The sequence below is a fragment of the Heterostelium album genome (genome assembly GCF_000004825.1).
Source record: "Heterostelium album PN500 unplaced genomic scaffold PPL_scaffold9, whole genome shotgun sequence".
Classification (NCBI taxonomy): domain Eukaryota; phylum Evosea; class Eumycetozoa; order Acytosteliales; family Acytosteliaceae; genus Heterostelium; species Heterostelium album.
The window spans coordinates 678,640-701,577 of record NW_008805071.1 but is presented as its reverse complement, the minus strand read 5'-3'; the positions used below and the strand labels follow the sequence as shown (position 1 = coordinate 701,577).

General features: G+C 33.8%; 7 protein-coding genes across 7 annotated transcripts; 3 read left to right on the top strand and 4 right to left on the bottom strand.

The window, feature by feature from the left end:
• Positions 1-61: 61 nt before the first annotated feature.
• On the top strand, positions 62-7,564 carry PPL_08812 (uncharacterized protein; the record flags this gene model as incomplete). The annotated part of the gene is made up of 9 exons (XM_020579613.1): positions 62-94; positions 471-816; positions 877-1,437; positions 1,501-2,536; positions 2,630-3,996; positions 4,061-4,235; positions 4,298-5,123; positions 5,191-5,270; positions 5,335-7,564. 9 exons carry the CDS (start codon positions 62-64, stop codon positions 7,562-7,564), a joined length of 6,654 nt encoding a protein of 2,217 aa, XP_020430288.1.
• A 298-nt stretch (positions 7,565-7,862) lies between these two features.
• Positions 7,863-11,188, top strand: lig3 (BRCT domain-containing protein; the record flags this gene model as incomplete). The annotated part of the gene is made up of 5 exons (XM_020579612.1): positions 7,863-7,978; positions 8,055-8,223; positions 8,287-9,969; positions 10,045-11,121; positions 11,180-11,188. 5 exons carry the CDS (start codon positions 7,863-7,865, stop codon positions 11,186-11,188), a joined length of 3,054 nt encoding a protein of 1,017 aa, XP_020430287.1.
• A 58-nt stretch (positions 11,189-11,246) lies between these two features.
• PPL_08810 (uncharacterized protein) lies at positions 11,247-13,805 on the bottom strand (the record flags this gene model as incomplete). The annotated part of the gene is made up of 6 exons (XM_020579611.1): positions 11,247-11,306; positions 11,391-12,056; positions 12,121-12,314; positions 12,395-12,671; positions 12,832-12,926; positions 12,992-13,805. 6 exons carry the CDS (start codon positions 13,803-13,805, stop codon positions 11,247-11,249), a joined length of 2,106 nt encoding a protein of 701 aa, XP_020430286.1.
• A 550-nt stretch (positions 13,806-14,355) lies between these two features.
• PPL_08809 (prespore-specific protein) lies at positions 14,356-17,676 on the bottom strand (the record flags this gene model as incomplete). Its single annotated transcript, XM_020579610.1, has 9 exons — positions 14,356-14,715; positions 14,948-15,379; positions 15,448-15,802; positions 16,055-16,304; positions 16,408-16,567; positions 16,643-16,753; positions 16,846-17,019; positions 17,144-17,242; positions 17,314-17,676. The coding sequence occupies 9 exons, from the start codon at positions 17,674-17,676 to the stop codon at positions 14,356-14,358; spliced, it is 2,304 nt and encodes a 767-aa protein (XP_020430285.1).
• A 448-nt stretch (positions 17,677-18,124) lies between these two features.
• On the top strand, positions 18,125-18,424 carry PPL_08808 (uncharacterized protein; the record flags this gene model as incomplete). The annotated part of the gene is made up of 1 exon (XM_020579609.1): positions 18,125-18,424. One exon carries the CDS (start codon positions 18,125-18,127, stop codon positions 18,422-18,424), a length of 300 nt encoding a protein of 99 aa, XP_020430284.1.
• Positions 18,425-18,803: 379 nt separating this feature from the next.
• Positions 18,804-19,082, bottom strand: PPL_08807 (uncharacterized protein; the record flags this gene model as incomplete). Its single annotated transcript, XM_020579608.1, has 2 exons — positions 18,804-19,003; positions 19,070-19,082. 2 exons carry the CDS (start codon positions 19,080-19,082, stop codon positions 18,804-18,806), a joined length of 213 nt encoding a protein of 70 aa, XP_020430283.1.
• A 328-nt stretch (positions 19,083-19,410) lies between these two features.
• Positions 19,411-22,823, bottom strand: PPL_08806 (RCC1-like domain-containing protein; the record flags this gene model as incomplete). The annotated part of the gene is made up of 4 exons (XM_020579607.1): positions 19,411-20,657; positions 20,754-21,299; positions 21,726-21,769; positions 22,816-22,823. 4 exons carry the CDS (start codon positions 22,821-22,823, stop codon positions 19,411-19,413), a joined length of 1,845 nt encoding a protein of 614 aa, XP_020430282.1.
• Between the last annotated feature and the right edge of the window lie 115 nt (positions 22,824-22,938).

Sequence of the window (22,938 nt, the reverse complement as noted above, 5' to 3'; positions counted from 1 at the left end):
AAAAAAATCATTATCTTTTTTTAAAAAAAAAATTGAGCCATTTTTCTGAGAATTTTTTAAAATGAATTCAGAGTTATCTTGTGATAAAAGTAAGGTATTTTAAAAGTTATCGTTCTTAAGAAATTTCATTCATGGTTGTTTTGAGAGAAAATAGATATATAGTAAATCAAATCTATTGATATTTATTAAAACAATTCCAGATTTACCATGAATATTATTGCTACAACTATTGTATCTCCTCGTTTGAACGAGCACAAAATTTTTGGATACTTGAAAATTAGATCTATTTTTCTCTGAATCTTGCAAACTTTCGAAATCAAAATATCTGCTTTATAACATTTTTTTGTTTTTTTTTTCAAAAACAAGAATAATAATATATATTTTTTTAATTTTTTAAAATCTTTCTTTGAGTATTTGTCATAATAAACAAAAAAAAGACAATCTTATCAAATTATTATATTTTTACAAAGGTCATAATACCTATTAAGTGGGTGAATGTTTTCATTCTACTCATTCTAATGGGTGTTGTCGTGGAGTCGCAATTAATCACTGATCATAGTCCACTAGTTGGTTATAAATACGGTAAAACTTATTTCACCATCTACGGAACTGGTTTCAGCCTTGAAGACATGAGGAGACCCGAACTATACCTTGGTTCTACAAAACAATCTCTGTTGAAATCAGATTTGCTCGATGATGGCGTAACTTTTAAGTTTGTCTTTTTTCTTTGGAATCCAAAAGGTAAAGATAGCTATAGTATTAGTCTTCGACAGGATGGAAATATTATTTTTAGTGGTTTTATTTTTAATTTCATATGTAAGTTTTAAAATAAATTTATTAAAGAATTAAAATAAACATTTATTAATTTAAAAATAGCACCAATTGTTGATAGTATTACACCAGAATTCTATTACCCAAGAGGTTTCGAAACTAAGATCCTTACGATAACAGGTAAGAATCTGTTGTTGGAAGATGATGATGAAATTAATGTAAACTTTGTTGATGTTGACGAGCGTTTCCCCCTGAAAGTGATAAGTGCTTCTCGCACGGAGATCCAATGTTACATTCCAAACTACCGAGAAGACAAAAACAAAGTTTTCAATGTTTTCATATATCCTGAAGGACTGTCGCAAGGTGTACAAGCTTTGTATTTCAGTTATGAAGTGCCTTCATTATTCAGAGTTAGACCATCAAGAAGTATATCAAATAGCAATCAAATAACTATTTTTGGAAAATCGTTTGTTGATGATCGTAATAACTTTATTATCATAATTGGTGGTCAGATATGCCCAGTACAAAAGATTACACCAAATTGGGTAATCTGTCAATTCACACATACCGATCCAATTCCAGATGGTCAAAATGAATTGGATTTACCAATCATTGCTGTTATTGATGGTCAATCTGTTAAAGGAATTCTTAGCTTTGTTATTTATCGTATGTACTATTTGTCAGGAATTCAAAGAATCTCAAAATTTTAATAATCTTTTTTTTTTTCAGGACCTATCGTTTCAAGCATTTATCCATTGATAGCTTACAGTAATACCAAGTTTCAGATTTCGATAAATGGAAGATATCTTGGTGAATCGGATTTTGCTTCATTTGGAAATGTTGGTTGTCAAGCTACACAAAGAAGTGATACCCAATTAATTTGTATTTTCGATACAACTGGTACCAATATCATTGGTTCATATCCTTTGGAACTAAATATTGGTGGAAATCAAATTTCCTTTGATGATAAGATTTTTACTTTTATTGGAAAGCCAACTATTATAGATATTCAACCCAAAGAGATCTATAGAGACGGTGTTTGGTATTTAAATATTCAAACAGAACATTTACCAGATTTCACCGATGTTTTATTAAATGGACAACATATAGATTCGAAATTAGTATCTTACAATCTTTTAAAGATTGAATTGAATATTGAAAAATTAGGCTTACCAATAGGAGATCATACTATAGAATTATATTCCAGTCTTGACGGTTCAATTCTATCCCCACCAATGATTTTCTCAGTGGTAGATCCCATCATCACAATGACTCCAACGGTTGGATATGTTTACTCTGAAACCGAAATCGAAGTAGAATACAGTAATCTGCCATTTGATCTTTTTTCAAATGATCATATGACCATCAGGATTAAAGATACTAAAGTCGATTCAAAATCAATCAGAATTATCGATAAAAAGAAATTCTCATTTTTGGTTCCACCAAAATTAGATGGTCCTGCAACCGTCGAAATATCGATTCTTTTTCATTCTTACCATGAATTTTTAACTATTCTTCAATTCACATATTATGAACCAACTTTCACTTTATTCGAGCAAGATGATGAAAACTTTGCAATTTCAGGTCTGCACTTGGATTTTATAACATCGATTCAAATAGGAACAGAATATCTTTTAGATATGTCAACATGTTCTATTTTTTCCGAAGATCGTATTCTTTGTGATATTCCATATTTTTTCATTGGATCATATCCAGTTACTTTATTCGTCACCGACAGTTTCTCTATAGATCATGAATATCAAGAGTATTTCATCAAAATCCAAGGTCCGGTCGTTTCAAAAATAAAACCGAACAGAGGTTTAAATCGAATTCAACAAACAATAATGATATATGGTAGTGAATTTTCAAATGATCCAAACCAAGTCCAAGTCATTGTTGGTGATGTTGAATGTCATTCCGTTCAGATTCTGGATAATGGAAATACAATCTCATGTATTCTTCCAGAATTGAAAAACGTTGGAATATTCAATGTTTTCGTTATAGTGGATGGTATCAAATCTGATGCCAATATAGAGTACAAGTCTGACTTGGTTTCATGTCTTGGACAACGGCCAACTTATGGTGTGACCAATGAAGTTGTTGATTGGTGGTTTATCTATAAAATTGCCAAAAGTGAAACCGAATCCTATTTATATATTGACTCAACAATGGATCAATTGAAACTATTTGACAATCTTCAACATCTCAAACCTTTCGACCAAATGCCACTCAGTCCATTGGAATCAACTGTTATGCAACCTGCAACCTATCATATCTATTACAATGATCAAATTGGAGGTAGAGATGATTGGGGAGGAAGAATAGAGAAAAAAGCAAATGATGGTACTATAGACGACAGATACGGTCATAGTAAAGGAATTTCACTTTGGGATGAGGTTGATGGTCAAGTCTTTGGAATTCATATTCAACATTCAAATCCAATATTTCCATCATACGAAGATAAAGGTGATGGTATGAAATTTAACACACCATATGAAGGTATTAAGTTTCTTGGAAAGAATGTTTTCAGTCAACATTTCTTTTGTTACAACACTGATAATATGGAGCAAGTTGCAGAGTATATGGTAAAGAACTCTGTAAAGGTTTTTTCTTCAAATGTGTTTAAGGATATAGTCAAATCACCTCGAATGGAGAATTATAAATATATGTATAATTTGATCAAAAAAGATTCATCATGGTCGAAAATTTATAGGGATGCTTGTGAGAAAAATATTAGAAATGGAAACGACAATCTTGACAATATCTGCTATTGGAATTCAGAATTCACAACAATTGGAAACGATTTGAAAATGAAATATTTTATGAAAATTGGAAATAATTACTATCGAGAAGATGGTCTATTCGAAAACCCAACCAGATCAAAGTATATCTTGAAGAAACGGACCGGACTTGAGAAGTTTAATAATGTATATCACGATGGAGTTGACTTATGGATGGTAGTAGCAGATCATTTCAAAAAGAAGATGTTTGTTCAAATGTCTTGTTCCAATGTGTTTACGAAAGACGATCAATATAAAATTATGCAAATGAGACCAACTGAACAAGTTATCAATGTTGCACATTTGGAACTTCCTCAATATCTTTCACCAAAGTCAAAATATGGAAAATATATCACTAATAGATTTGCCTCAGCTTTTTATGAACATTCAAAATTAGGATTTCCAGTTTATCCAACATATTCAACTGAGGTGCAAAATGATAATGGTATATATTACTTAATAGAATTATAGTTAAACATTATAAAATTTTAATTAATTATATTAAATAGAGGACAACTATTTCTGTGTTGGTGATAGCAATCGTCATAATGGACAAGGTCAAAGAGCAGGTGGTATCATTTGTTTCTATCATCCTACTCTTGTTTATCAATTCAATAGAATGGTTCGAAAATATGATACATATAATTTATTAGGTGAAGGAGAACGAATTACATTGATGACATCGTATGTAAATCCTTTTATAGAATAAGATAAGAATTAAATATTAACGATATCAAAATATTTAGAAAGGACTCTATCGGTTTATTCTTTACAATGCAGCAACCAGTTCTATTTTTTAGAGTGGACCAACATCCTTTGATCAGTTTGGAAATTAAAGATTATATCAATGATCAATACTTTTCGAAATATCCAAAGCAGAATCTTTATCTCGATAAGATACCTCCAAAGGGGTATTGTGATATTATTCTTGAACTCCAAGTTCTAAGAACAAGTAAGGAAAATGTTGCACCAAAAGAGGAGCAATCAATTAGTTCAGTTCAACCTAATACGTTTCCAGAACAAAAACAACAAGATATCAAAGACTATGTTGCAAATGATATCTATTCAGTTCATTACATTGCTTTCGATGAAAAAGTTGGATCAATTTGTGATTTTAGAGATGATCTCATTCAATGTTCAAAAGAGAATGCTCGAGTTACACCCATTACGAAACCCCAAACACAAGTATCATATCCACCCTTGGTAAATGATCAAAAAACTTGGGATCTTCAATATTCTTTACCTCTCGAGAACAAAAAATTCGTGCTTGAAAATAATGATGATTTCAGATTGATACGTTTCACTTCAAAATTCATGACAATGTTTGAGAATCCAAAAAGAAATTTCTATCAATTTGTTTTCGCTCCATCACTCTCCAACCACTTCAATCCACCAACCATATACAGAAGCGAACTCCAAAGTTGTTACGAAGAAGAAATCGCATATTTTATGACACTTCATTATATCTATTATCAAGCAAATGTTCAAAATCAAATTTCATTTTCAATTGGAACCAATGAACCAAATTGGGCTAATGGTGTAATCTTTGCAATTTCAAAGAAATTATTCAATGTAAATATTAATTAATTATTATGAAAAATTCCAATTTTAAGACTAATTTATTTATTTATTAATTTAGAATTTTAGAAAGTCAGATACATCTTTAATTAATTCATGTTTTACTGTTGTTCCTGGATTTTCAGACATTAGTAATAAAGGGTACTTATATTTTCTTTTAAAACAATCTTAATATCAAACTAATTTTTAATATTAAATCAAAAAGTGATGTAGATATGGATGATTCTGTATTTAAGACAAACGCAAGAGCAGCTTGGGCTATGATGTGTCAAGACAACAATTATGCCAATTCTGGAAGAACTTCAAATGATATTATTCCACCGTCAGTGTTACTAAATGCAATGATAAAGATGACAAAAATGAAATCTCAATCAATCGATTCATTATCATCATTATATTGGATCATTCCAAGTCAATATAGAACAATCTATAATTTCAAGATCTGTCTCGAAAAGAATAGATTAGAAACAAGGATGATTGATGATACTGAGCTTGGTCTTTTGAATCTGATGAAATTGAAATCATTCGATCGATCAAATTCGTTGTTATCATCGAATAATCAAAATTCAATAAGCTCAATATCAAAGGATGAATCAGAAAGCAAGAGTGGTGTCCAACAATTGATTTCCACAAATCTATTGAATTCAAGTGATATTACTTCTTTAAGTATTTATCAAACAATGAAACTTGAATTATCATTTGATAAATGGATTTCAATCAATGGTCAAAGTCAAGCAATTCAAACTCTCATCGTAGATCCTTTCCACCAATATCATAATCAACCAATTAAATTCATTGAAGAATTGAATTATTATCAACCTGGAAACAATATTAAACTTCAATTACAATCAGTTGGAACAACTGGAACAAGAATTACTCTTTCATCACCACTTTCAATTGTTTCAATCACTTTTATTCTAGAAAGTCTTTTGAAGACAACCAGTAAAACCAGTTTTGGAGATTTCGAAGTTTTCTATCATCCAAAACCAGTCGATTACATTGGATATATTACAAATGATTTTGATGGAATGATAATTTCAACAATCAATTCTCAATTATGTGATATCCAAATGATTAATCAACAAGATTATCAATCAAATAGATTTGATTCGATTTGTTCAGGTGTTGGTCCAATCATCACATCAGTAAATCAATTAACAGGTCCGACCAATGGTGGATATAAAATAACTATCAATGGAATTAGATTCAATTCTTCAATGATTGTTTCGATTGGAGAGAAGCCCTGTCATAACAATGAATTGCTATCAACACAACAATTAGTTTGTCAAGTACCAAATGGAGTTGGAAGTAATCATGAAATTATCATATCAACACAACAAACAATCTTCAACATTCAAAGATCGAAATTTATATTCTCTTATCAACCACCAATAATCACAGGAATCCAACCAAAGATTTTAAATTGTCATGGAAATGATAATTTAACGATTTCTGGTTCAAACTTTGGAATGGATGCAATGAATTTACAAGTTTTAATCGATGAAACTCTGTTTTGTCAACCGATTATCAGTGTTGATTCTGAATCAATTGTATGCTTGACACCATCTGCTATTGGAGACTATCGATCGATTACAGTCTTTGTCGATGATCAAAGATCGATTTTTAATATCGATACAGTCCAGCAACAATCATTCAATTTCGATGGTCCAAAGATTATGGGATTCCTTCCACCATTTGGAGATCCAAATGATAAGATCTTAATATTTGGTAATGGTTTTGGAAATGAAGAAGATTCAGACCTCCCACCACTTGTTTATATTGGTGATAATCAAGTTCAAATCAACAATTATACAAATGGTAGAATCGAATTCCAATTAGAATTTGAATCATCTAATCAATCATTGATCGTTCAATCAGGTGATCAATCAACGATATCCGAATTCCATTTTAATCCAGCCAGTTCAGATAATCTATTAATCTCAAATTTCAAAACTACAGGAGGATTAATTGGAATTAATGGATCTGGATTCGGATTATTCTATGATGATGGAATCGAAATTCATATAAACTCGATTGTCATACCATGTAGTTCATTCAATGAATTCATAGAATGCTTTATCCCACCTGGAATCGGAAAGAATCTATCATTGTCAGTTGTTGCGCTATCCTATCAACCTGAAATCTTAGAAAACTACACAATCTCCTACTTTAAACCACAGATTACATCTGTTAAATACAAAGATTCGATCATCCAGATCTTTGGATCGAATTTTGTTCCTGTTGATCTCGGTGTATCGTATAACCCATCAGACTCTTTTATCAAATTGGTTTATAATGATCGCAATGTAATATGCACAACATTCCGAAACAGTAAGCTCGCCGAGTGTGAAATCGGTAACATTGACAATGAGGATCCGATCACCATAGAAATCATGGTTGGTGGTCAACTCTCAAACATCTATTCATTCCATTAATAAAATTATTTGAAACTTCCAATAAATAAATAAAACTTTGAATAAGATTTCCTTTTTTGTTTAATATGTAGTATGTTTACTTTTATTTCTTTAAAAATTTGAAATGATCGTGTAAAAAATAATTCAAAATTCTTGTAAAAAAAATTGTTTTTCACCCCTCACCCAGTAACAGGATATTAATTAGATCAATTTAAATATGATAAATAATTTTTGTTATCGATATCGTTAAAGCATTAACAATTTCATTAATTAAATTTATTTATAGTTTTTTATTTATATCTAACTTTTAACTATAGACATGTCAGATAAGACAGGTTCATTTTTTTCATTTTATAAGTTATGTAAAGAATTGGAGAATGAGAGTTCACACACCGGTAAATCAAAGATCGTAGCTTTGTTTGTAGATAAATTCGAGTAAGTTTACTAGAAAGTAAACTATTGGGGTATTCAAAACAATCAATATCTAATTAGTTATAATTTATTTGTGTAGTGGCGATTTATACTTGTTGGCAAAGCTGTTGTTGGTTAAAGAAGATAAAAGAGTATTTAGAATCAAAGATAAACAAATGGTAAAGATCTTGGCTGAAGTCTGGAATGAAGATCTAGATGAAATGATTGCCGATCTTGATAAAGGTGATGTAACAGAGACTGCATATAAGGTAAATTAATGATAAACCATAGTTGTTGTTAAAATAAACATAATATTAATAGATTATTTATAGTTTTATCAAAGACAAGAAAATATTCCAACTAAATCAACTTTGACACTGGGACAGGTCGATGAGTTCTTGGATGTTTTGACAACCATATCAAAGTTTGACGATCAAGTGAAAGCGATTTCGAAATTCCTCAAGAAGTGCACTGCTTTCGATTGGCGATTGGTTAATCGTATCATCGATTCCGATTTGAAGATAAATATGGGTGCCAAATACTTTTTGGAAGCGTTGCATCCCGAAGCGATGGATGCCTACAGAAAGGCCAACAACTTGCGTGCGGTCATCGATACTATAAAGAGCGGTGGATTCGACAAGAAGAGTGCTGGCGATGGCTCGGCAATGAAGATGGGATCGCTCGGTATCTCGTTGAAGCTGATGACACCGATCAAACCGATGCTACCGAAAGCGTTAAAGTCAGCGGATGCCGTGATCTCTGCGTGCGGTCCGCTCTTCTATGCGGAGATCAAATACGATGGTGAGCGTATCCAGATTCACAAGCAAGGCAACGACTATTTCTGTTTCTCGAGAAACTTGAAACCGGTCCAATCGTGGAAGGTGGAGCAGGTGAAGCCATACATTCCCAAGGCAACGAAAGCCGACTCTATTATTTTGGACGGTGAGATTCTGTTGATGGATACCAAGACTTCGAAGCCGCTTCCTTTTGGAACACTCGGTATTCACAAGAAGAATGGTTTCACCGATGCAACAGTCTGTGTATTCCTGTTTGATATCTTATATCTCAATGGCAAGTCGTTGATTGATCTACCGATTTCGAAGCGTCGTGAGATTCTCGAGAGCAATGTCAATGTGGTTCAGCATCGTGTCGAGTTGTCAGAGATTACAGAGATCGCTGGAAAGGAGGATAAACCGAAATTGGTGGCACTCCTGAATCGTACTTTCAAAGAGAAGCTGGAGGGTTTGGTTATTAAGGATTCCACTAGTGTCTACGAACCGGGTTGTCGTCATTGGATCAAAGTGAAGAAGGATTATCTCGCCGGTATGGCAGACAGTGCCGATCTCCTGGCGATCGGTGGTTACTATGGAACTGGAACAAGCGGTGGTTTGGTAACGGTATTCCTGATGTGTTGCTACGACGAGGAAACAGAAACATACAAGACAGTCTGTAAGGTTAGCGGTGGTCTGGATGATGCTGCCATCGGAAAGCTTCAGCCAATCGTAAAGAATTCGATGATAAAGATTTCAAAAGATTCCACAAAGGTACCACCCTGGTTGGATATTCTCAAGGCATACACACCGGATTTCATTGTGAAGGATCCAAAAGAAGCTATGGTATTTGAAGTGGAATCGGCTGAACTCACAGGAACCAAGCATCATACCTCTGGATTTTCTATGCGTTTCCCAAGAATCGTAAAGATTCGTAAAGACAAAGATTGGGCAACATCTACTAAATTTGCAGAACTAAAGGATTTGGCAAAGGATGTTAAAATTGTACCCTATGATTCCGACGATGAAGAAATCAAACCGGCTTCAAGATCGACAACCTCTACTACAGCTACCAAAAAACAAAAGACAACAGCTACTACTTCGACCACTACCACCACCACTACCACCACTACTTCATCATCTAAATCCTCTCTATCAAGCAACAGCACAAAACTAAAGGGTAAAGTCATTTATGTCCAAGGAGATATAACTGATCCATTTAAAAATGATAAAGAGAATTGTACTGTAAGTAGGATAAAAAATATAATTTTATAATTAAAAATTTATCAACTATTAACATGTTATGTTCTTTCTTTTTAGATAATAATAAACTATACTGATAATTCAGGAAAATGGAGAAATGCAGGTGTTCCAGGAGCGATTTCAAAGAAATGGAAGAATGTTGAAGATGATTTTGTTAAATCTCCAATACCTTTGGGAGAAATTAGAACCACAAAAGTAGTACAAGGTGATAACAAAATCTATGTTTGCAATGTATCCTGTGTCAAAGCACCGGAATCAAAGGCCGACAGCCATACTTTTGAAGTCGAAGAATTTGGTGAGACTCTAACACAGGTACTCTCTATTGCCAAACACAAGGATATCAAATCGGTTCATTCAGTAAAACCAAACTACCCAGGATTGAAATGGGCAACTCTAGAAGAACTCTATGTAAAGAAGTTGTATGATAAAGCTGTCAGTGTATTTATTCATACCAGCGATGTTGGTACCACCAAAACTGGAAGTGGAAGCAAACGTAAGGCTGACAGCGAGGAAGAAGATCCATTGGCTGCAGACGAAGTAGCATTGCCATTGAGTAATATTTTCGAGGGTGTCAATGCGGTGTTTGCCAACAATTTGCCGCCTGCCAACATCAAGAAGTGGGAGAATATCATTTCTTCGTTTGGTGGACAAGTCTCAACCAGTTGGATACCAGTCGGTGCCTCGAAAACCACTCATCTCATTTGTGACGCAGCTTGTGAGCTGTCGACACATGTCGATCGTCTCGGTGGATTGGTTGTCACATCCAAGTGGATCGAAGATTGTTTCCAGAACGATGTTATCATCGATGAGAATGAATATCTCTTTTACGATCCAACCAATCCTGATTACGAAGCACCAACCAATGACTCTACCTCAACCACCAAAACAGATGATAGTAGCAAGGCAGTAACTTCGAAACCAAAGAAATTTACATTACCAGATTTCTTCTCTGGCTGTGAAATCTATCTTCACCCAACGATGCTCAATGACATTGACACACTTAAGAGATACATTATTAGTTATGGTGGCCAGATATTGGAAACCCTTTCTCCACAAGTATCACATATCATTAGTAATGAGTCGAAAAAAGAACTGTTACGTGCATTTACCAAGGAAAATAGTAAAGCAACCATTGTAAATTCATTGTGGATTTGGGATTCAATCAATAGTAAATCCCTGTTATCCACTACAGACTATTTAATTAGTAAGAAATAAAAATTGTTGTTTAATTTATATATTCTTTTATTGTCAGTTTTATTTTATTGTTTGTTAAAAAGATCATCTAATTTTCTCATTAATAATTCAATCATAATTGATTTCTAAAATAATAAAAAAACAAATAAATATATTATTGTTAGTTGGTTATTTGGAAGATGATATGATAAAATGATTTTTATAATTACCTTTGGAATTGTTAATATAGAATCAAATAATCTCTTATTAAGTGATGGTATCTCTTTTTCAAAGACATTTCTTAGTTTTGTGAGGAAATCCCTGCTCTCGTCGAAAGAGAGTACCGGAGTGGAAGTAGAGGTGATAAGTGAAGTTGGAGTTTGAATCTGAGGTCTTTGTGATTGGGAGAGTGATTGGGTGGTAATAGAGTTTGATGAAATCGGGGTGGATGGAGTGTGTTGAGTGCTTTTAAAGAAATAGTTCATTAGTTTCTGAGTTCCAGTTGGTTTCTTGTCCAAGAATATCGATTGTGGAGTTTGTTGTTGGCTCTTGTTGTTGGCATTCAAGTCACTGAGTTGGAGTGGTAGTGAACCGCTGCCATTCATCGATGGTGTACCATTCAATTGTTTAAAGGGTGTGGTGACTGGTGTCGAGGAGGTAGATGCCGAGAGTAGAGGTGGAGAATTAGGTTGAACAAGTGGGTGAGTGAATAGATAACTAACGGAATGAGTATAATAGTAGGCATGAGAGACAATAAGAACCAACAAGGTTTCAATGTTTTCCATTAATAGATCGTGTTGGAGTTGATAAAAGTTGAGTTTCTCTTTGAGCTTTTGTAATACCAATTGATTTCTTTGAGTAACATTTAAATCTTGATAATTTTCATTTTGCAATATCTATAGATGTTTAAAATAATAGTCAATATTATTATTATTACATTTGTTTACAATTTACACTTACAGATTTATATTGTAAATTTGATAATTGTTCATAATTATCTATATTTTGATTAAAGAATGTGATGACATCAATGGTTTGATAAAAGTCCACCAAACAATTGGTTAAATATTTGAGTGGTAAATCCATAGTTGTCAAAGTCGGTTGTTGTCCTTTAACAAATGATGAATTGAAACAGATTGTACCAAACTTTGATTCTGTGAGAAAAAGAATATAATACAATATTAATATTAATTGGAATTATTAAATAGCAAATTCAATTTTGAGTAGTAGTTACCTGGTAAAATTGATACTCTTCTACAATATAAAATTAGATCTCTACAAATTAAGGATACCTGATTTCTTACTTCAACTTCAAAGAGTGAACGTTTCTCTTTGAGATTGGTGTACTCGAATTTGTTCTTCATCTCTTGTTGCTCATCGTTGGCGGCATCGATATCGGAGAATGCGTTGAACTTGGTGTACTTGGTTAGCAGCGAGAGTAGAGAATAGTGAATTTTGTTTGCTTGAAGCTTGTTGCTAAGTTGGCTGGCAACGGTCTGATGCTTGGCGAGCTGAGTGTAAATGTAGACGGTCAGCTGCAGGATCTCCAGAGTGACAGTCGATGGATGTTGATGGGAATCCAACAGGATGGTCTTGAGCAAATCGCTGTGTGTGTTGGTAAAGTTGGTGATCTGGTTGTAGACATCCATACGATCGTTGGACAACAAGAACATTCCAGCGATGAGACGCAGTGCCGGTAGCAAGAGGTGCGAGAAGATCGACTCCTCGTCTTGCTCCGACGGCAGGTAGTTGAACATCTGACATTGCTGTAGACAATTGATGACGTTGTTGCTCATCAACACTCGCACACCGTCACCCTGTTGTGAGATACAGAGAAGCAACGACATCTGTGCTTCGTAGAGTCTGAGCTCCTTGATACCGACGGATTCCCAGCTGTCAGATAGATAGCTGGAACACTCGGCAATCAGAGTTCCAACCAAACCTTTATCCTCGATGTACTTGAGAATACGATTACCACGGTGAACGTCCAGCGAGAGAAGCACCTGGAGACAACTCAGAGCGGCAATCTTCCATCCACTGGCAAAGGCATTGCAATCCGCTGCCAAAATACGGATGAAACGATCCTCCACCTTTGCCAAGAGTATCAGATTGTAACGTTCGATTGACTTGGCATCTTCTGGATTCATACGAGAGTGATGCATTCCATTGATACTGGAACTTCCAGAGACTGACAAACCGAAAGGTGAATCTCTGGCTTTGGCCGCGGCATCATCGGATGCCGTCAATTGCAGATAGTTGACAATGGCAATATAAGCGATACCTCTAATTGGCTGGTATGGCGACTTCAACACGGTCTGAAGCAACGCTTCAAAGATACCTTTGATCTTGGTTTCGAGTGTCTCGCTGAAACTACTGAGTGGATAGGAATCCTTCTTGACCTTGAGAACGTAGAGCAACGAGAGGATAGTGTAACCAATGGAGACACCGCAATTCACTGGATAACGTTCGTTGGCGAAATCGACTACCAGTCGCTGTAGCATTGCGAGTGGGACTATCTCGTCGATCGACATGATAACATCGTGTTGAATCAAACTCTCGTTGACAAACAACTTCCAGGATTCGAGAGCACGCGACTTTGATCCGAGCAGCGAGATGTAGGCATTGAGTCGTGCACATGTATCCATCTCCTTGTCGATGTCGGCATTCGATTGGTAACGACCGTCCTTCTCGAGATGACGACGCAACACTGGCAGGTTAATCAGTTGGCAATCGCGAATGCTGGTGATGCACTGGCTCTCGAGGTTTGGCGAGAGTTCGAAACAGCGAGGTTTGTGCAGCTCCGGGAAGCTGAGGTCGATCGCATTGAACATCGAGAGCACCTGAATGTTTTGGTCGCTGTTGCCGAGCAAGCTGGCAAAGTAGGTCTTAATGGTGAGGTTGGAAGTGGTGTGATTGGTGACGGCCATCGTCTTGAGCAGCCACGCCAGCGATGAGATATAGGCATCCTTGGTTCTCTCCTGCGGCGACACAGCAATCTGTTGACGCAGCACCGAGATACTGTCGCGATAGTAACTCTGCTGGAGGAACGATATCATTGGTTTACTTGTCGACGGATTGCATGTCATCTTGTTGATGATCTCGTGGTAGCAGTCGTTCAAGTGTGGATAGCGAGCGACGAAATCGCGATTCGCAACCTTGCGCAGCATCACCGTCAAGCAGGTACGCGAGTTCAACTCAAAGTCGGTCGAGAGATCGTAGGTCGACGGACAACCGAGCAGGAAGTGCGCCAGTGTGTAGTTCGAGGTGTAAGCAGACTTGTCGAGACAGAACAGAATGAGCTGTGCAATCGTCCATTGAATAGAGTTCGAAGCGTACTGCTGGAACTGAACGGATTGCTGGTAGTAGCCGCCGGTAAACAGCTCTTGGTCTTGCTCGATGTACTCTAGCACCTTGACGAACCGCTCGAGAATGTCGTCGGGACAAGACACCAAGAACAACGAAGATATACGCTGAGTGTAGATCTCGAAAGAGTAGATCAAACGCAACGCTTTCAATGCTATCTCGCGGTTCTGATGATCTATCAACTTGGCAATACTGATAATAGGCGATGGTTGTAACGCAGACAAATGAGTAACAATCGACTTGGCGTCGTCCAACGAATAGACAGTATTATCCGACACAAACAACAAGATATCTAAACATCTACATAATGTATTCTGGAACAAATCATTTGAAATACTTTCTTGATTAACCTGTGGTGTATAAATAACTAAAGTTAGATTTGCTTGTTCGTCTCTATAACATGTTAATCATTACATATACATACATTTTCATTTGTAGCTGTATCAATTATATTTATAATTGTTTGAAGTGTTAGGTTGTGTGATTCTCTTGTCAACTCGATGTAGAGTGGATAGACTGGATGTTTACGATCGATGACATGGTTGATGATCGACGACTTGAAATGAGAGAGACAGAATACAAAGATGTTGAGAATGGTCAGTGTGAATTTCCACTTGTCCAAGATGTTGTTGAATGCCTTGTTGTTGAACGACGAGAACAAGTTCATGATATGCTCGAGATACACTTGCATCACACTGTCATTCGAGCGATCAAACAAGAACGGCGATCCTTGAATCAACTGATAGAACAACTCGAGAAACTGCTGAGTGAAAGGGAATTCACCGTGTTCTGAGCTTTGTGATTCCATTCTCAAACCACTTGGGAATATCTCTGATTCATTTAATAGCTTCCAAATCTAAAAGAGAAGATAACAAGTTAATATACAAACAAACAATAACTATATTATAAACAAACAATACATACATCTGGAACATAAATTGGATACTTTGCGCAAGCTGTTATCGCTTTGAGTGTAGTGGATTTCAAACCGACAGAGACTGGCGCTGTCACGTAACGGAAGAAGAGCAATAGGATCGGTGTGCTTCTGCTGAGCATCTGTGCGAGATGCGGCGAGTAGTTGATGACCTCGGTGATGAGACAGAGGAAGGCGTTGAGTGCTTCGGTGTCGGACGGCGACAACTCGGTGTTTGGCTGATTCAAACTCTCAATGTAGAATTGCATGTGTTGCAGGATCTTGTTCCATGTGAACTGTGCAGAGTCTTTGGTGAAGAAGTTGTACACCTCGATACCGTTGCACACAGTGAGTGCCGCCATCATCCTGAACGACAAAGTAATCAAAACGTTCGGTATTTGCAACCACAACGACTTTAGATATCCACAGTTCTCTGCAAACTCCCAGAACTTCTTTGAACTCTGCATTCCATTCGAGTAGATTCCGATCATCAATTGATTGAAACTATTTAAAAATGGTAGATCTAAATATCAACAATAATATTATTAATTTGAATGTTAATAAATTGTTTTGTTTTGTTTTGTTTCGTTTCGTTTTGTTTTGTTTTGTTTCGTTTACATACAATTCATCTTATCATTGATTGGGAAATATTGTATCAAAGAACAACAATATTCATCTAAAACAAAGAGGTAGAAGTTCTTTAGTGAGTTGTTCTTGAACTCTTGGAATTCGACGATTCGAGCGAGAAACTCTGCTGGGTTACGATCCTTTGGGAATGCACGTTGTGACCATTGATCGAAATCATTGGCTGATTCCTTTAACTTTAACAAATAGAAAACTGATTGTAATGTTGATTGAATTGATAAATCTAAATAATAACAATATTGTAATTGATGATGATGATTAATAATCTTTGTTCTTTCTATCTCTCTATCTATCTATCTATATATTGTCAATATTGAATAACTTACTATGTTCCCAATCCGATGTAATATCTGCTTCTACTTTAGTCAAGAATGTATTGGATGTCAATGCAGTGTTTACTGTTGGTTTATGTTCGTGTGGATTCATTAGTAATACCTTTGATTCTACAAATATAACAAAGATATTCAATAATAATGTAAATGTAATCTAAATATTTAGATATATATTGGTTAGTAAAGTAATAATAATATCTAACTAAGTATGCTTCTCTTTAATACATACTTGGAATAATGGTGAATATAATGTATTGTTTGGTTGTTGATTCGAATATAACTTTGAAACTTCTTTTAACTTTGAGATGAGAGATCTAATTGATTCTTCTTTTAATGTAAACTATAGTAGTAATAAATATGTTAGAAAACAATGATAATGATGATGTTTTAATAATAGAACATATCTATATTACTATTATTATTATTACTTACCTGGAAACTTATCAAGAATAGACAATCTACGATCTTTTGACATTCCTGTAGTCTATAGGTAGATTCCTTTTGATTGGTAGGAACAGTTATATTTCTGATCTTCTCTTCTAACAATCTTAGTAGTACAGTGACCAAACAATCGTTGTGTTGCGATAACAACTCACACATAAACATCTGTAATATATCTCTTTTGGATTTGTCGTCATCTGTATTCAAAAACTATAACAATATCAATATATTAGTAACTAATCTACATATCTACATAACTAACAATAAAAACTAACTAAACAATAATTACATTTAAAATCTCTCTTAGTGTATCTAAATAACATGATCTTGCTTGATATAGATACTCTTCACATTGATTTATCAATAAAGTTGCATCACGTGTAGATGTCTATATAAATATGTTGTTTGTTTGTTTGTTAGTTAATTGAATGATATATATATTAATTGTATATACATTACCATGTTTACAACTCTTGCCAGTGTTTGGCATGCTAGATACTCATCGATGTTCAATTTATCAGAGATTTGGAATGCAATATTGATAAAGTCATCGACAACCTCTATGATATCACCATTGAGATTGAATTGCTTTTTGATTCTTATCTCTTTGCGTTGTTGTTCACTTATCTCTTTTACGATCGGTTTCAACTGTAGGAATTTGTTGGCACTGAACAGATCGCGCTGTGCCCACAGGAACTGTGAGAGTTCATTGCTATTGATGATCGATGATCCACCACCGATTGTATTTTCATCAGAGGTTGTTGCACCTCTTAGCAATGCTAACAATCTACCTTGTGGATCTGAAAATACTTCTTCTTCCATCTTCTACTTTCTTCTCTCTTACTTCTTCTACTTTCTTCTTTCTTCTACTACTATGTTTGTTTGAACCACTATTTTACAACTTCCGCTCTTTTCTTTTCTTTTCTTTACTTTCTATAGAAATGTATATGTATGTATGTATAATTATCTAATCTATTTGATTACAATAATTTAATTTAATAGATATAAATATAGATAAGTAAGAGAGGTGTGGTGCATCAGAGTACTTGATTGATCTTCACTGAAAAAGGTGTGATCATTTGATCAACAAAAAAACCAAACACAGTAGTTCGAAAAAAAAAAATGAATAAAAAAATAAATTTAAAAAAAGTTTTCGATTTTTTTATCAACTTGGCGCCTTTTTCAATCAATTTCTTAAATTATAGAATCAATGATGATTAACAATTAATATTGTTAGATTTGATATAAGGTTAAGAAATAATAATTAATAATGGATAGTAATAATAGCAGTAGAAGTAGTAGTATTTATAGTGAATTGCTAATTGATCAGAATGATTTGGTGAATATCGGTAAAATGAAGGTCGAGGATTACCTAAACTATCAGTTGAAGTTGCAGATCGATGACATTATGAATCACATGGAGAAAAAGATTGCCGACTTGAAAGAGAATTCCATCAAGAAGAAAGAAGAAATACGTCTACAATTGAACAGTGAAATCAATAATGAATCTGCTGACCAAGAAGATGACGATGATGAAGATCTTTCCAACGATGAAAATGCTGCCAACTAACGAATCAATCAATCAACCAACCAACCAACCAATCCATTCTCACCTTTTTTTTTTTGTAAATAACCAAACCACTTCAACAAATAATTTCCTAAAAACAATAATCAATTTAATACGATCAAACTATCTACAATTAATACCAAACCAACCTTTACCTTTAAAAGATGCACACTTCACATTTTAAAATCATAATGTGATTATTATAATACTATAATATTATTAATAATAATAATAAAAAAAGACGTCACAATTCATTTAAGTGATCTCTGATATCAGATATAATATAAATATATTTATGATACAATTAAAAATATTCAATTATTTTTTTTATTTATTTACAAAAATTACTACTATATAACAAACACCCAATTTAATTTAATATTTATCTATGATGACATTTAAACTTTTGTGTGATTTTTGGATTCTCTCTCGTCAGTTTTGTATGCTTTCTTCTTCCTGCTCTGGTATTTACATCGAAAGGATTTATAATGTTGGAGTTTGTGATTTTTACTTCATTTTGAACTGTTTGGTCCACTAAACTACTGGAACTTATTAAACTGATCAAAACTATTGCTTTTACAACTAAAAATAAAAAATATTAATATAAAATTGGAAATATATGGTTATATTTAAATATTTTTATTTTACCTTCTTGTTTCATTGTTTTTAGGTGTAATTAAAGTGAATAAATAAAAGGTATGAAATAAATTAGTTATCTATTTTAATTATGTAAATGAAAGAAATAAATATATATCTTTTCTTTTATTTATAAGAAAAAGTTATTAAAATATTAATTTTTTAAAACTTCAATCATTAAATTGATGACTCATCTCATCAATCTCTTCCCTCAAATATCAATAAACACACAGATGTGTATATCTCTTAAAATTAAAGGTTGCAAGGTTAATAATTAATACCAAAATTTTTATTGTAAAAATATGAGAAATTGAAGTGGTTTGCTTTTTTTTTTTGATTGTTTGCAAACACTCCTAATTTTGGATAATAATAAAAGAATGACCACTACCACACTTTACAAAAGCCTTTGTTGTTGATTTTTTTTGATGGTGGTGTTGATGATGGATGTCATCGAATGGTGCTGCCGAGTCGCCACTACAGCTCTGTAGTATTTCGGTTATAGGTTTAACTAGACATGGTTGGCATTGATTCTCTCCGTCTAAGCCAGGATAGACATCTTCGCATAGACCAAGCTGGAAATGTTCGTTCCAACCAAATGAATAGAGCGATAGGTCCTCTGTTAGAACCAACAGGTGCTCGGAACCAATCGAGTAGTCTAATATCCTCGATTTGTCAAATGGGTGACTCTGCAGAGGTAGGAAACTAGTTTGTGGTTCCACTTGAAATTTACCGTTTCCAAGTTGTCCATAGTCACCGCGACCACATAAATATAAAATACCATCCACCTTATTAAATAGACAACTGTTACTCCATCCACATTGAATATTAAACTCTTTATCTATTAAAATATTATTATTACTATTCACCAATGTTGGTTTAAACCTATCTTGTGTATCACCAAGTCCTAGTTGCCCAAACTTGTTACTACCAAAAGAATAAAGTTGATTATCGCTACTCATGACGAGGGTATGCTTTGCTCCACAAGCTACTTTAGCTATACTACAAATGCCGCTACTTCTCGTCTGCTTTGTTGCCTGTGCTTCTAATAAAGTGGAGTCCGAGTCCTGCTGGGTGAATTGAATTATTTTTAACTTTGTTGGTATATCTATTTGATCTTGATTGGCGTCAAGTCCCAATTGTCCAAACTTATTACACCCCCATACAAAAAGATCTAGCTCGCTACTAACTGCAGTTGAGTGTCTCATTCCACAGGATATACTCTTAATTGCTATACCCCTTAGATGTTCAATCACTCTCGGTATCAATTGGTTAACATTTTTTACATTGTTGTTGTTTTGTTGTTTTCTTTTCAAGATTAATCTTGGTTTTTTTACAGTGGTAGTAGAAGAAGTAGAAGTAGTAGTTGGAATAGTTGTTGTTGTTGTTGTTAAATTGGATGCTAAGTTGTTTGTTGTTAATGATTTAATAGAATTGGATATAGAATTTTCAATTTCACTTGTGGAGGATGATTTACAATCTGGCAGAGTATTAATATTTGTTTTTGGTATTGGGCTACTATTTGATGTGGAAGTTGTGGAGGGGGTTGAATACCCAAGTTGCGAATGGTTATTTGAACCGAAACTATATACTAAACCATTTGCTAATTTTGATTGATATAAGTTATTAAATCAATCATTTTGAAAATCAAGTTCTATATAGTTTAATTAAAAAATAGAATATAATAAATTTTACTTACAATCTAAAATCAAGGTATGATTCCAACCTGCTGCTGCTTCCAATACCTTGTGGTCACTATTACTACTGCTATTACTACCGCTTCTACTGATATTAGCTATTGGTGGTAACAAGTCCAAGGGTGTCAGAGTATTGATGTTGTTAGATAACCCAGTGCCCAATTGTCCACAATCATTACCTCCACATACATAGAGCTGGTAAGCATTGTTGGCGTGGTGATATTGATCTAAATCTTCTTTTTCTTTTTCACTGACTTGTTGGGGTTGATCGAAAATAAATACAGTATGGTAACCACCACCAGTGATTTTCACTGAGGGAGTAGCGCAAAACAACGAACTGTTGTTGTTTTTGTTGATGATAGTTGATGTGATATTGTTTATTGTAAGTTGTTGTTTTTGTTGTTGATTTTCAATATCGATATTGACAATGTTTGATTTCTCAATGGATCGACAATCACGAGCTCTTGACAGACTGAGGTTTATTTTACTGGGTACACTCACATCCAGATCGTTTGCCAGACACAATTGTCCAGCTGATCCAGAACCCCCTATATCAAAAAAAAAAAAAACAAAACAAAAATAAATATCAAAAAAAATATAGATTTATAAATCTTGTTAGTAGTTATTAATATACTGCAGCCGACCTTTAAATAAAACATAAAAAGTTTTTTTATCGATCGCAACTCTTCTTATGGAAGTTGTATGGTTGTAGAGGTCATTAAAAGTTGGACAAAACAAAATAATATCGTTAACAAACAGGTGCAAACAACAACCACACTTAATCAGTGAATTCAAGGATTCACCCACACATAATTCAGAGATTTGTAGATTAATTAATTAAACATCTTGTCAAAATTCTGAATCGGTGATATTAAATAGTGGCCACCCCAAACGCATCTCGATAATCTATTTTAAAAGATGGTTTTGGGATTTGAAACCTTGAAAATACAGTACAATAATTATTTACAACTTACATGAATAAACTGAGAAATTTGTATTTAACATCATCCACAGTGATCTGATCAAAACAACAAAACTGTTGCAAAATTTTTACTTTAGCAAGAAATGACTGTGTTTTAATGGATTAGGGTGGACCGAAAGAAGATGAAATTTGTTTTTTTTGCAAAAACCAAAATAAATAAAAATTAAAAATTAAAAAATAGAGGACAAAAAAAAAAACTTAAAAATTTGGTGATGGGTTTTTGTTGAAGGGTTTTTTCCAACTTAATTTATGTGCAAGGGTGGTTTTTGATGCATGAATCCATCACTTTTTTTTTTTTTGTATTTTTCATTTGCAAATGATAAATTATTTTCAGAGGGTTGTTTTTTATTGGACAAACGTATTTTTAGGTTACGAGAAAGATTCGGACAAAAAATAATAAAAGTTGAGATACCAATCACATTTTATGATGCAACCACCCGCACTCTGATTATACAGATCTATGAGATGTTATGATTGTTTTGGTCTAATTCATGGTTTGATTGGTTTTGCAAATTGTGGTTTTTTTTTTGCTTTTGTTTTTGATGGATTTTGGTTTTTGCTTGATTTCAATTTTGATCAAAAAGTGATCGATGTATGAATTGAGAGTGGTCATTTTAAAGAGGTGCGCATATTGAATTTGATTGTATTTAAAAAAAAGTTTCTAAATTTAAATTTGTTTTCGAAATCAAGAAGAAAGAACATAGATCTTTATTTTTGTTTTTTTCACCTAAACAACAACAATAGTTAGTCCAATGTTGGTACAAGCCATTTTTTTTATGGTGTGGTAAAGAGAGAGACAACCAACAAAGATTAGAAGTAATACCATTTGCATCACGCATGATCTACCACAGAATCTAGAAGAAAAAACTCACATACTCAATAACAATTAAAATATTTAAAGTTCTCTTTGGGCAAATCGGTGACGTATAAAAGTAAAATACCCAAACCTATTTAGCTTTTCATATATTTAAATCCTTTTATTTTTAAAAATAATAATATTTTCTATCTCTCCTCTATCTCTTTCTTTATTTCACACACATCATTTCTTATTTAAGTTGTGTCTTACTTTCTTACTTTTCTACCTTTTCATATTTTAAATAAAATTGTTGTTGTAATAATATAATTATATATACCTGTATACTACTACTACCTATTATAATATATATTTTAAAGACATTTCATTACATTGTGTGTTTAGAAGGCTC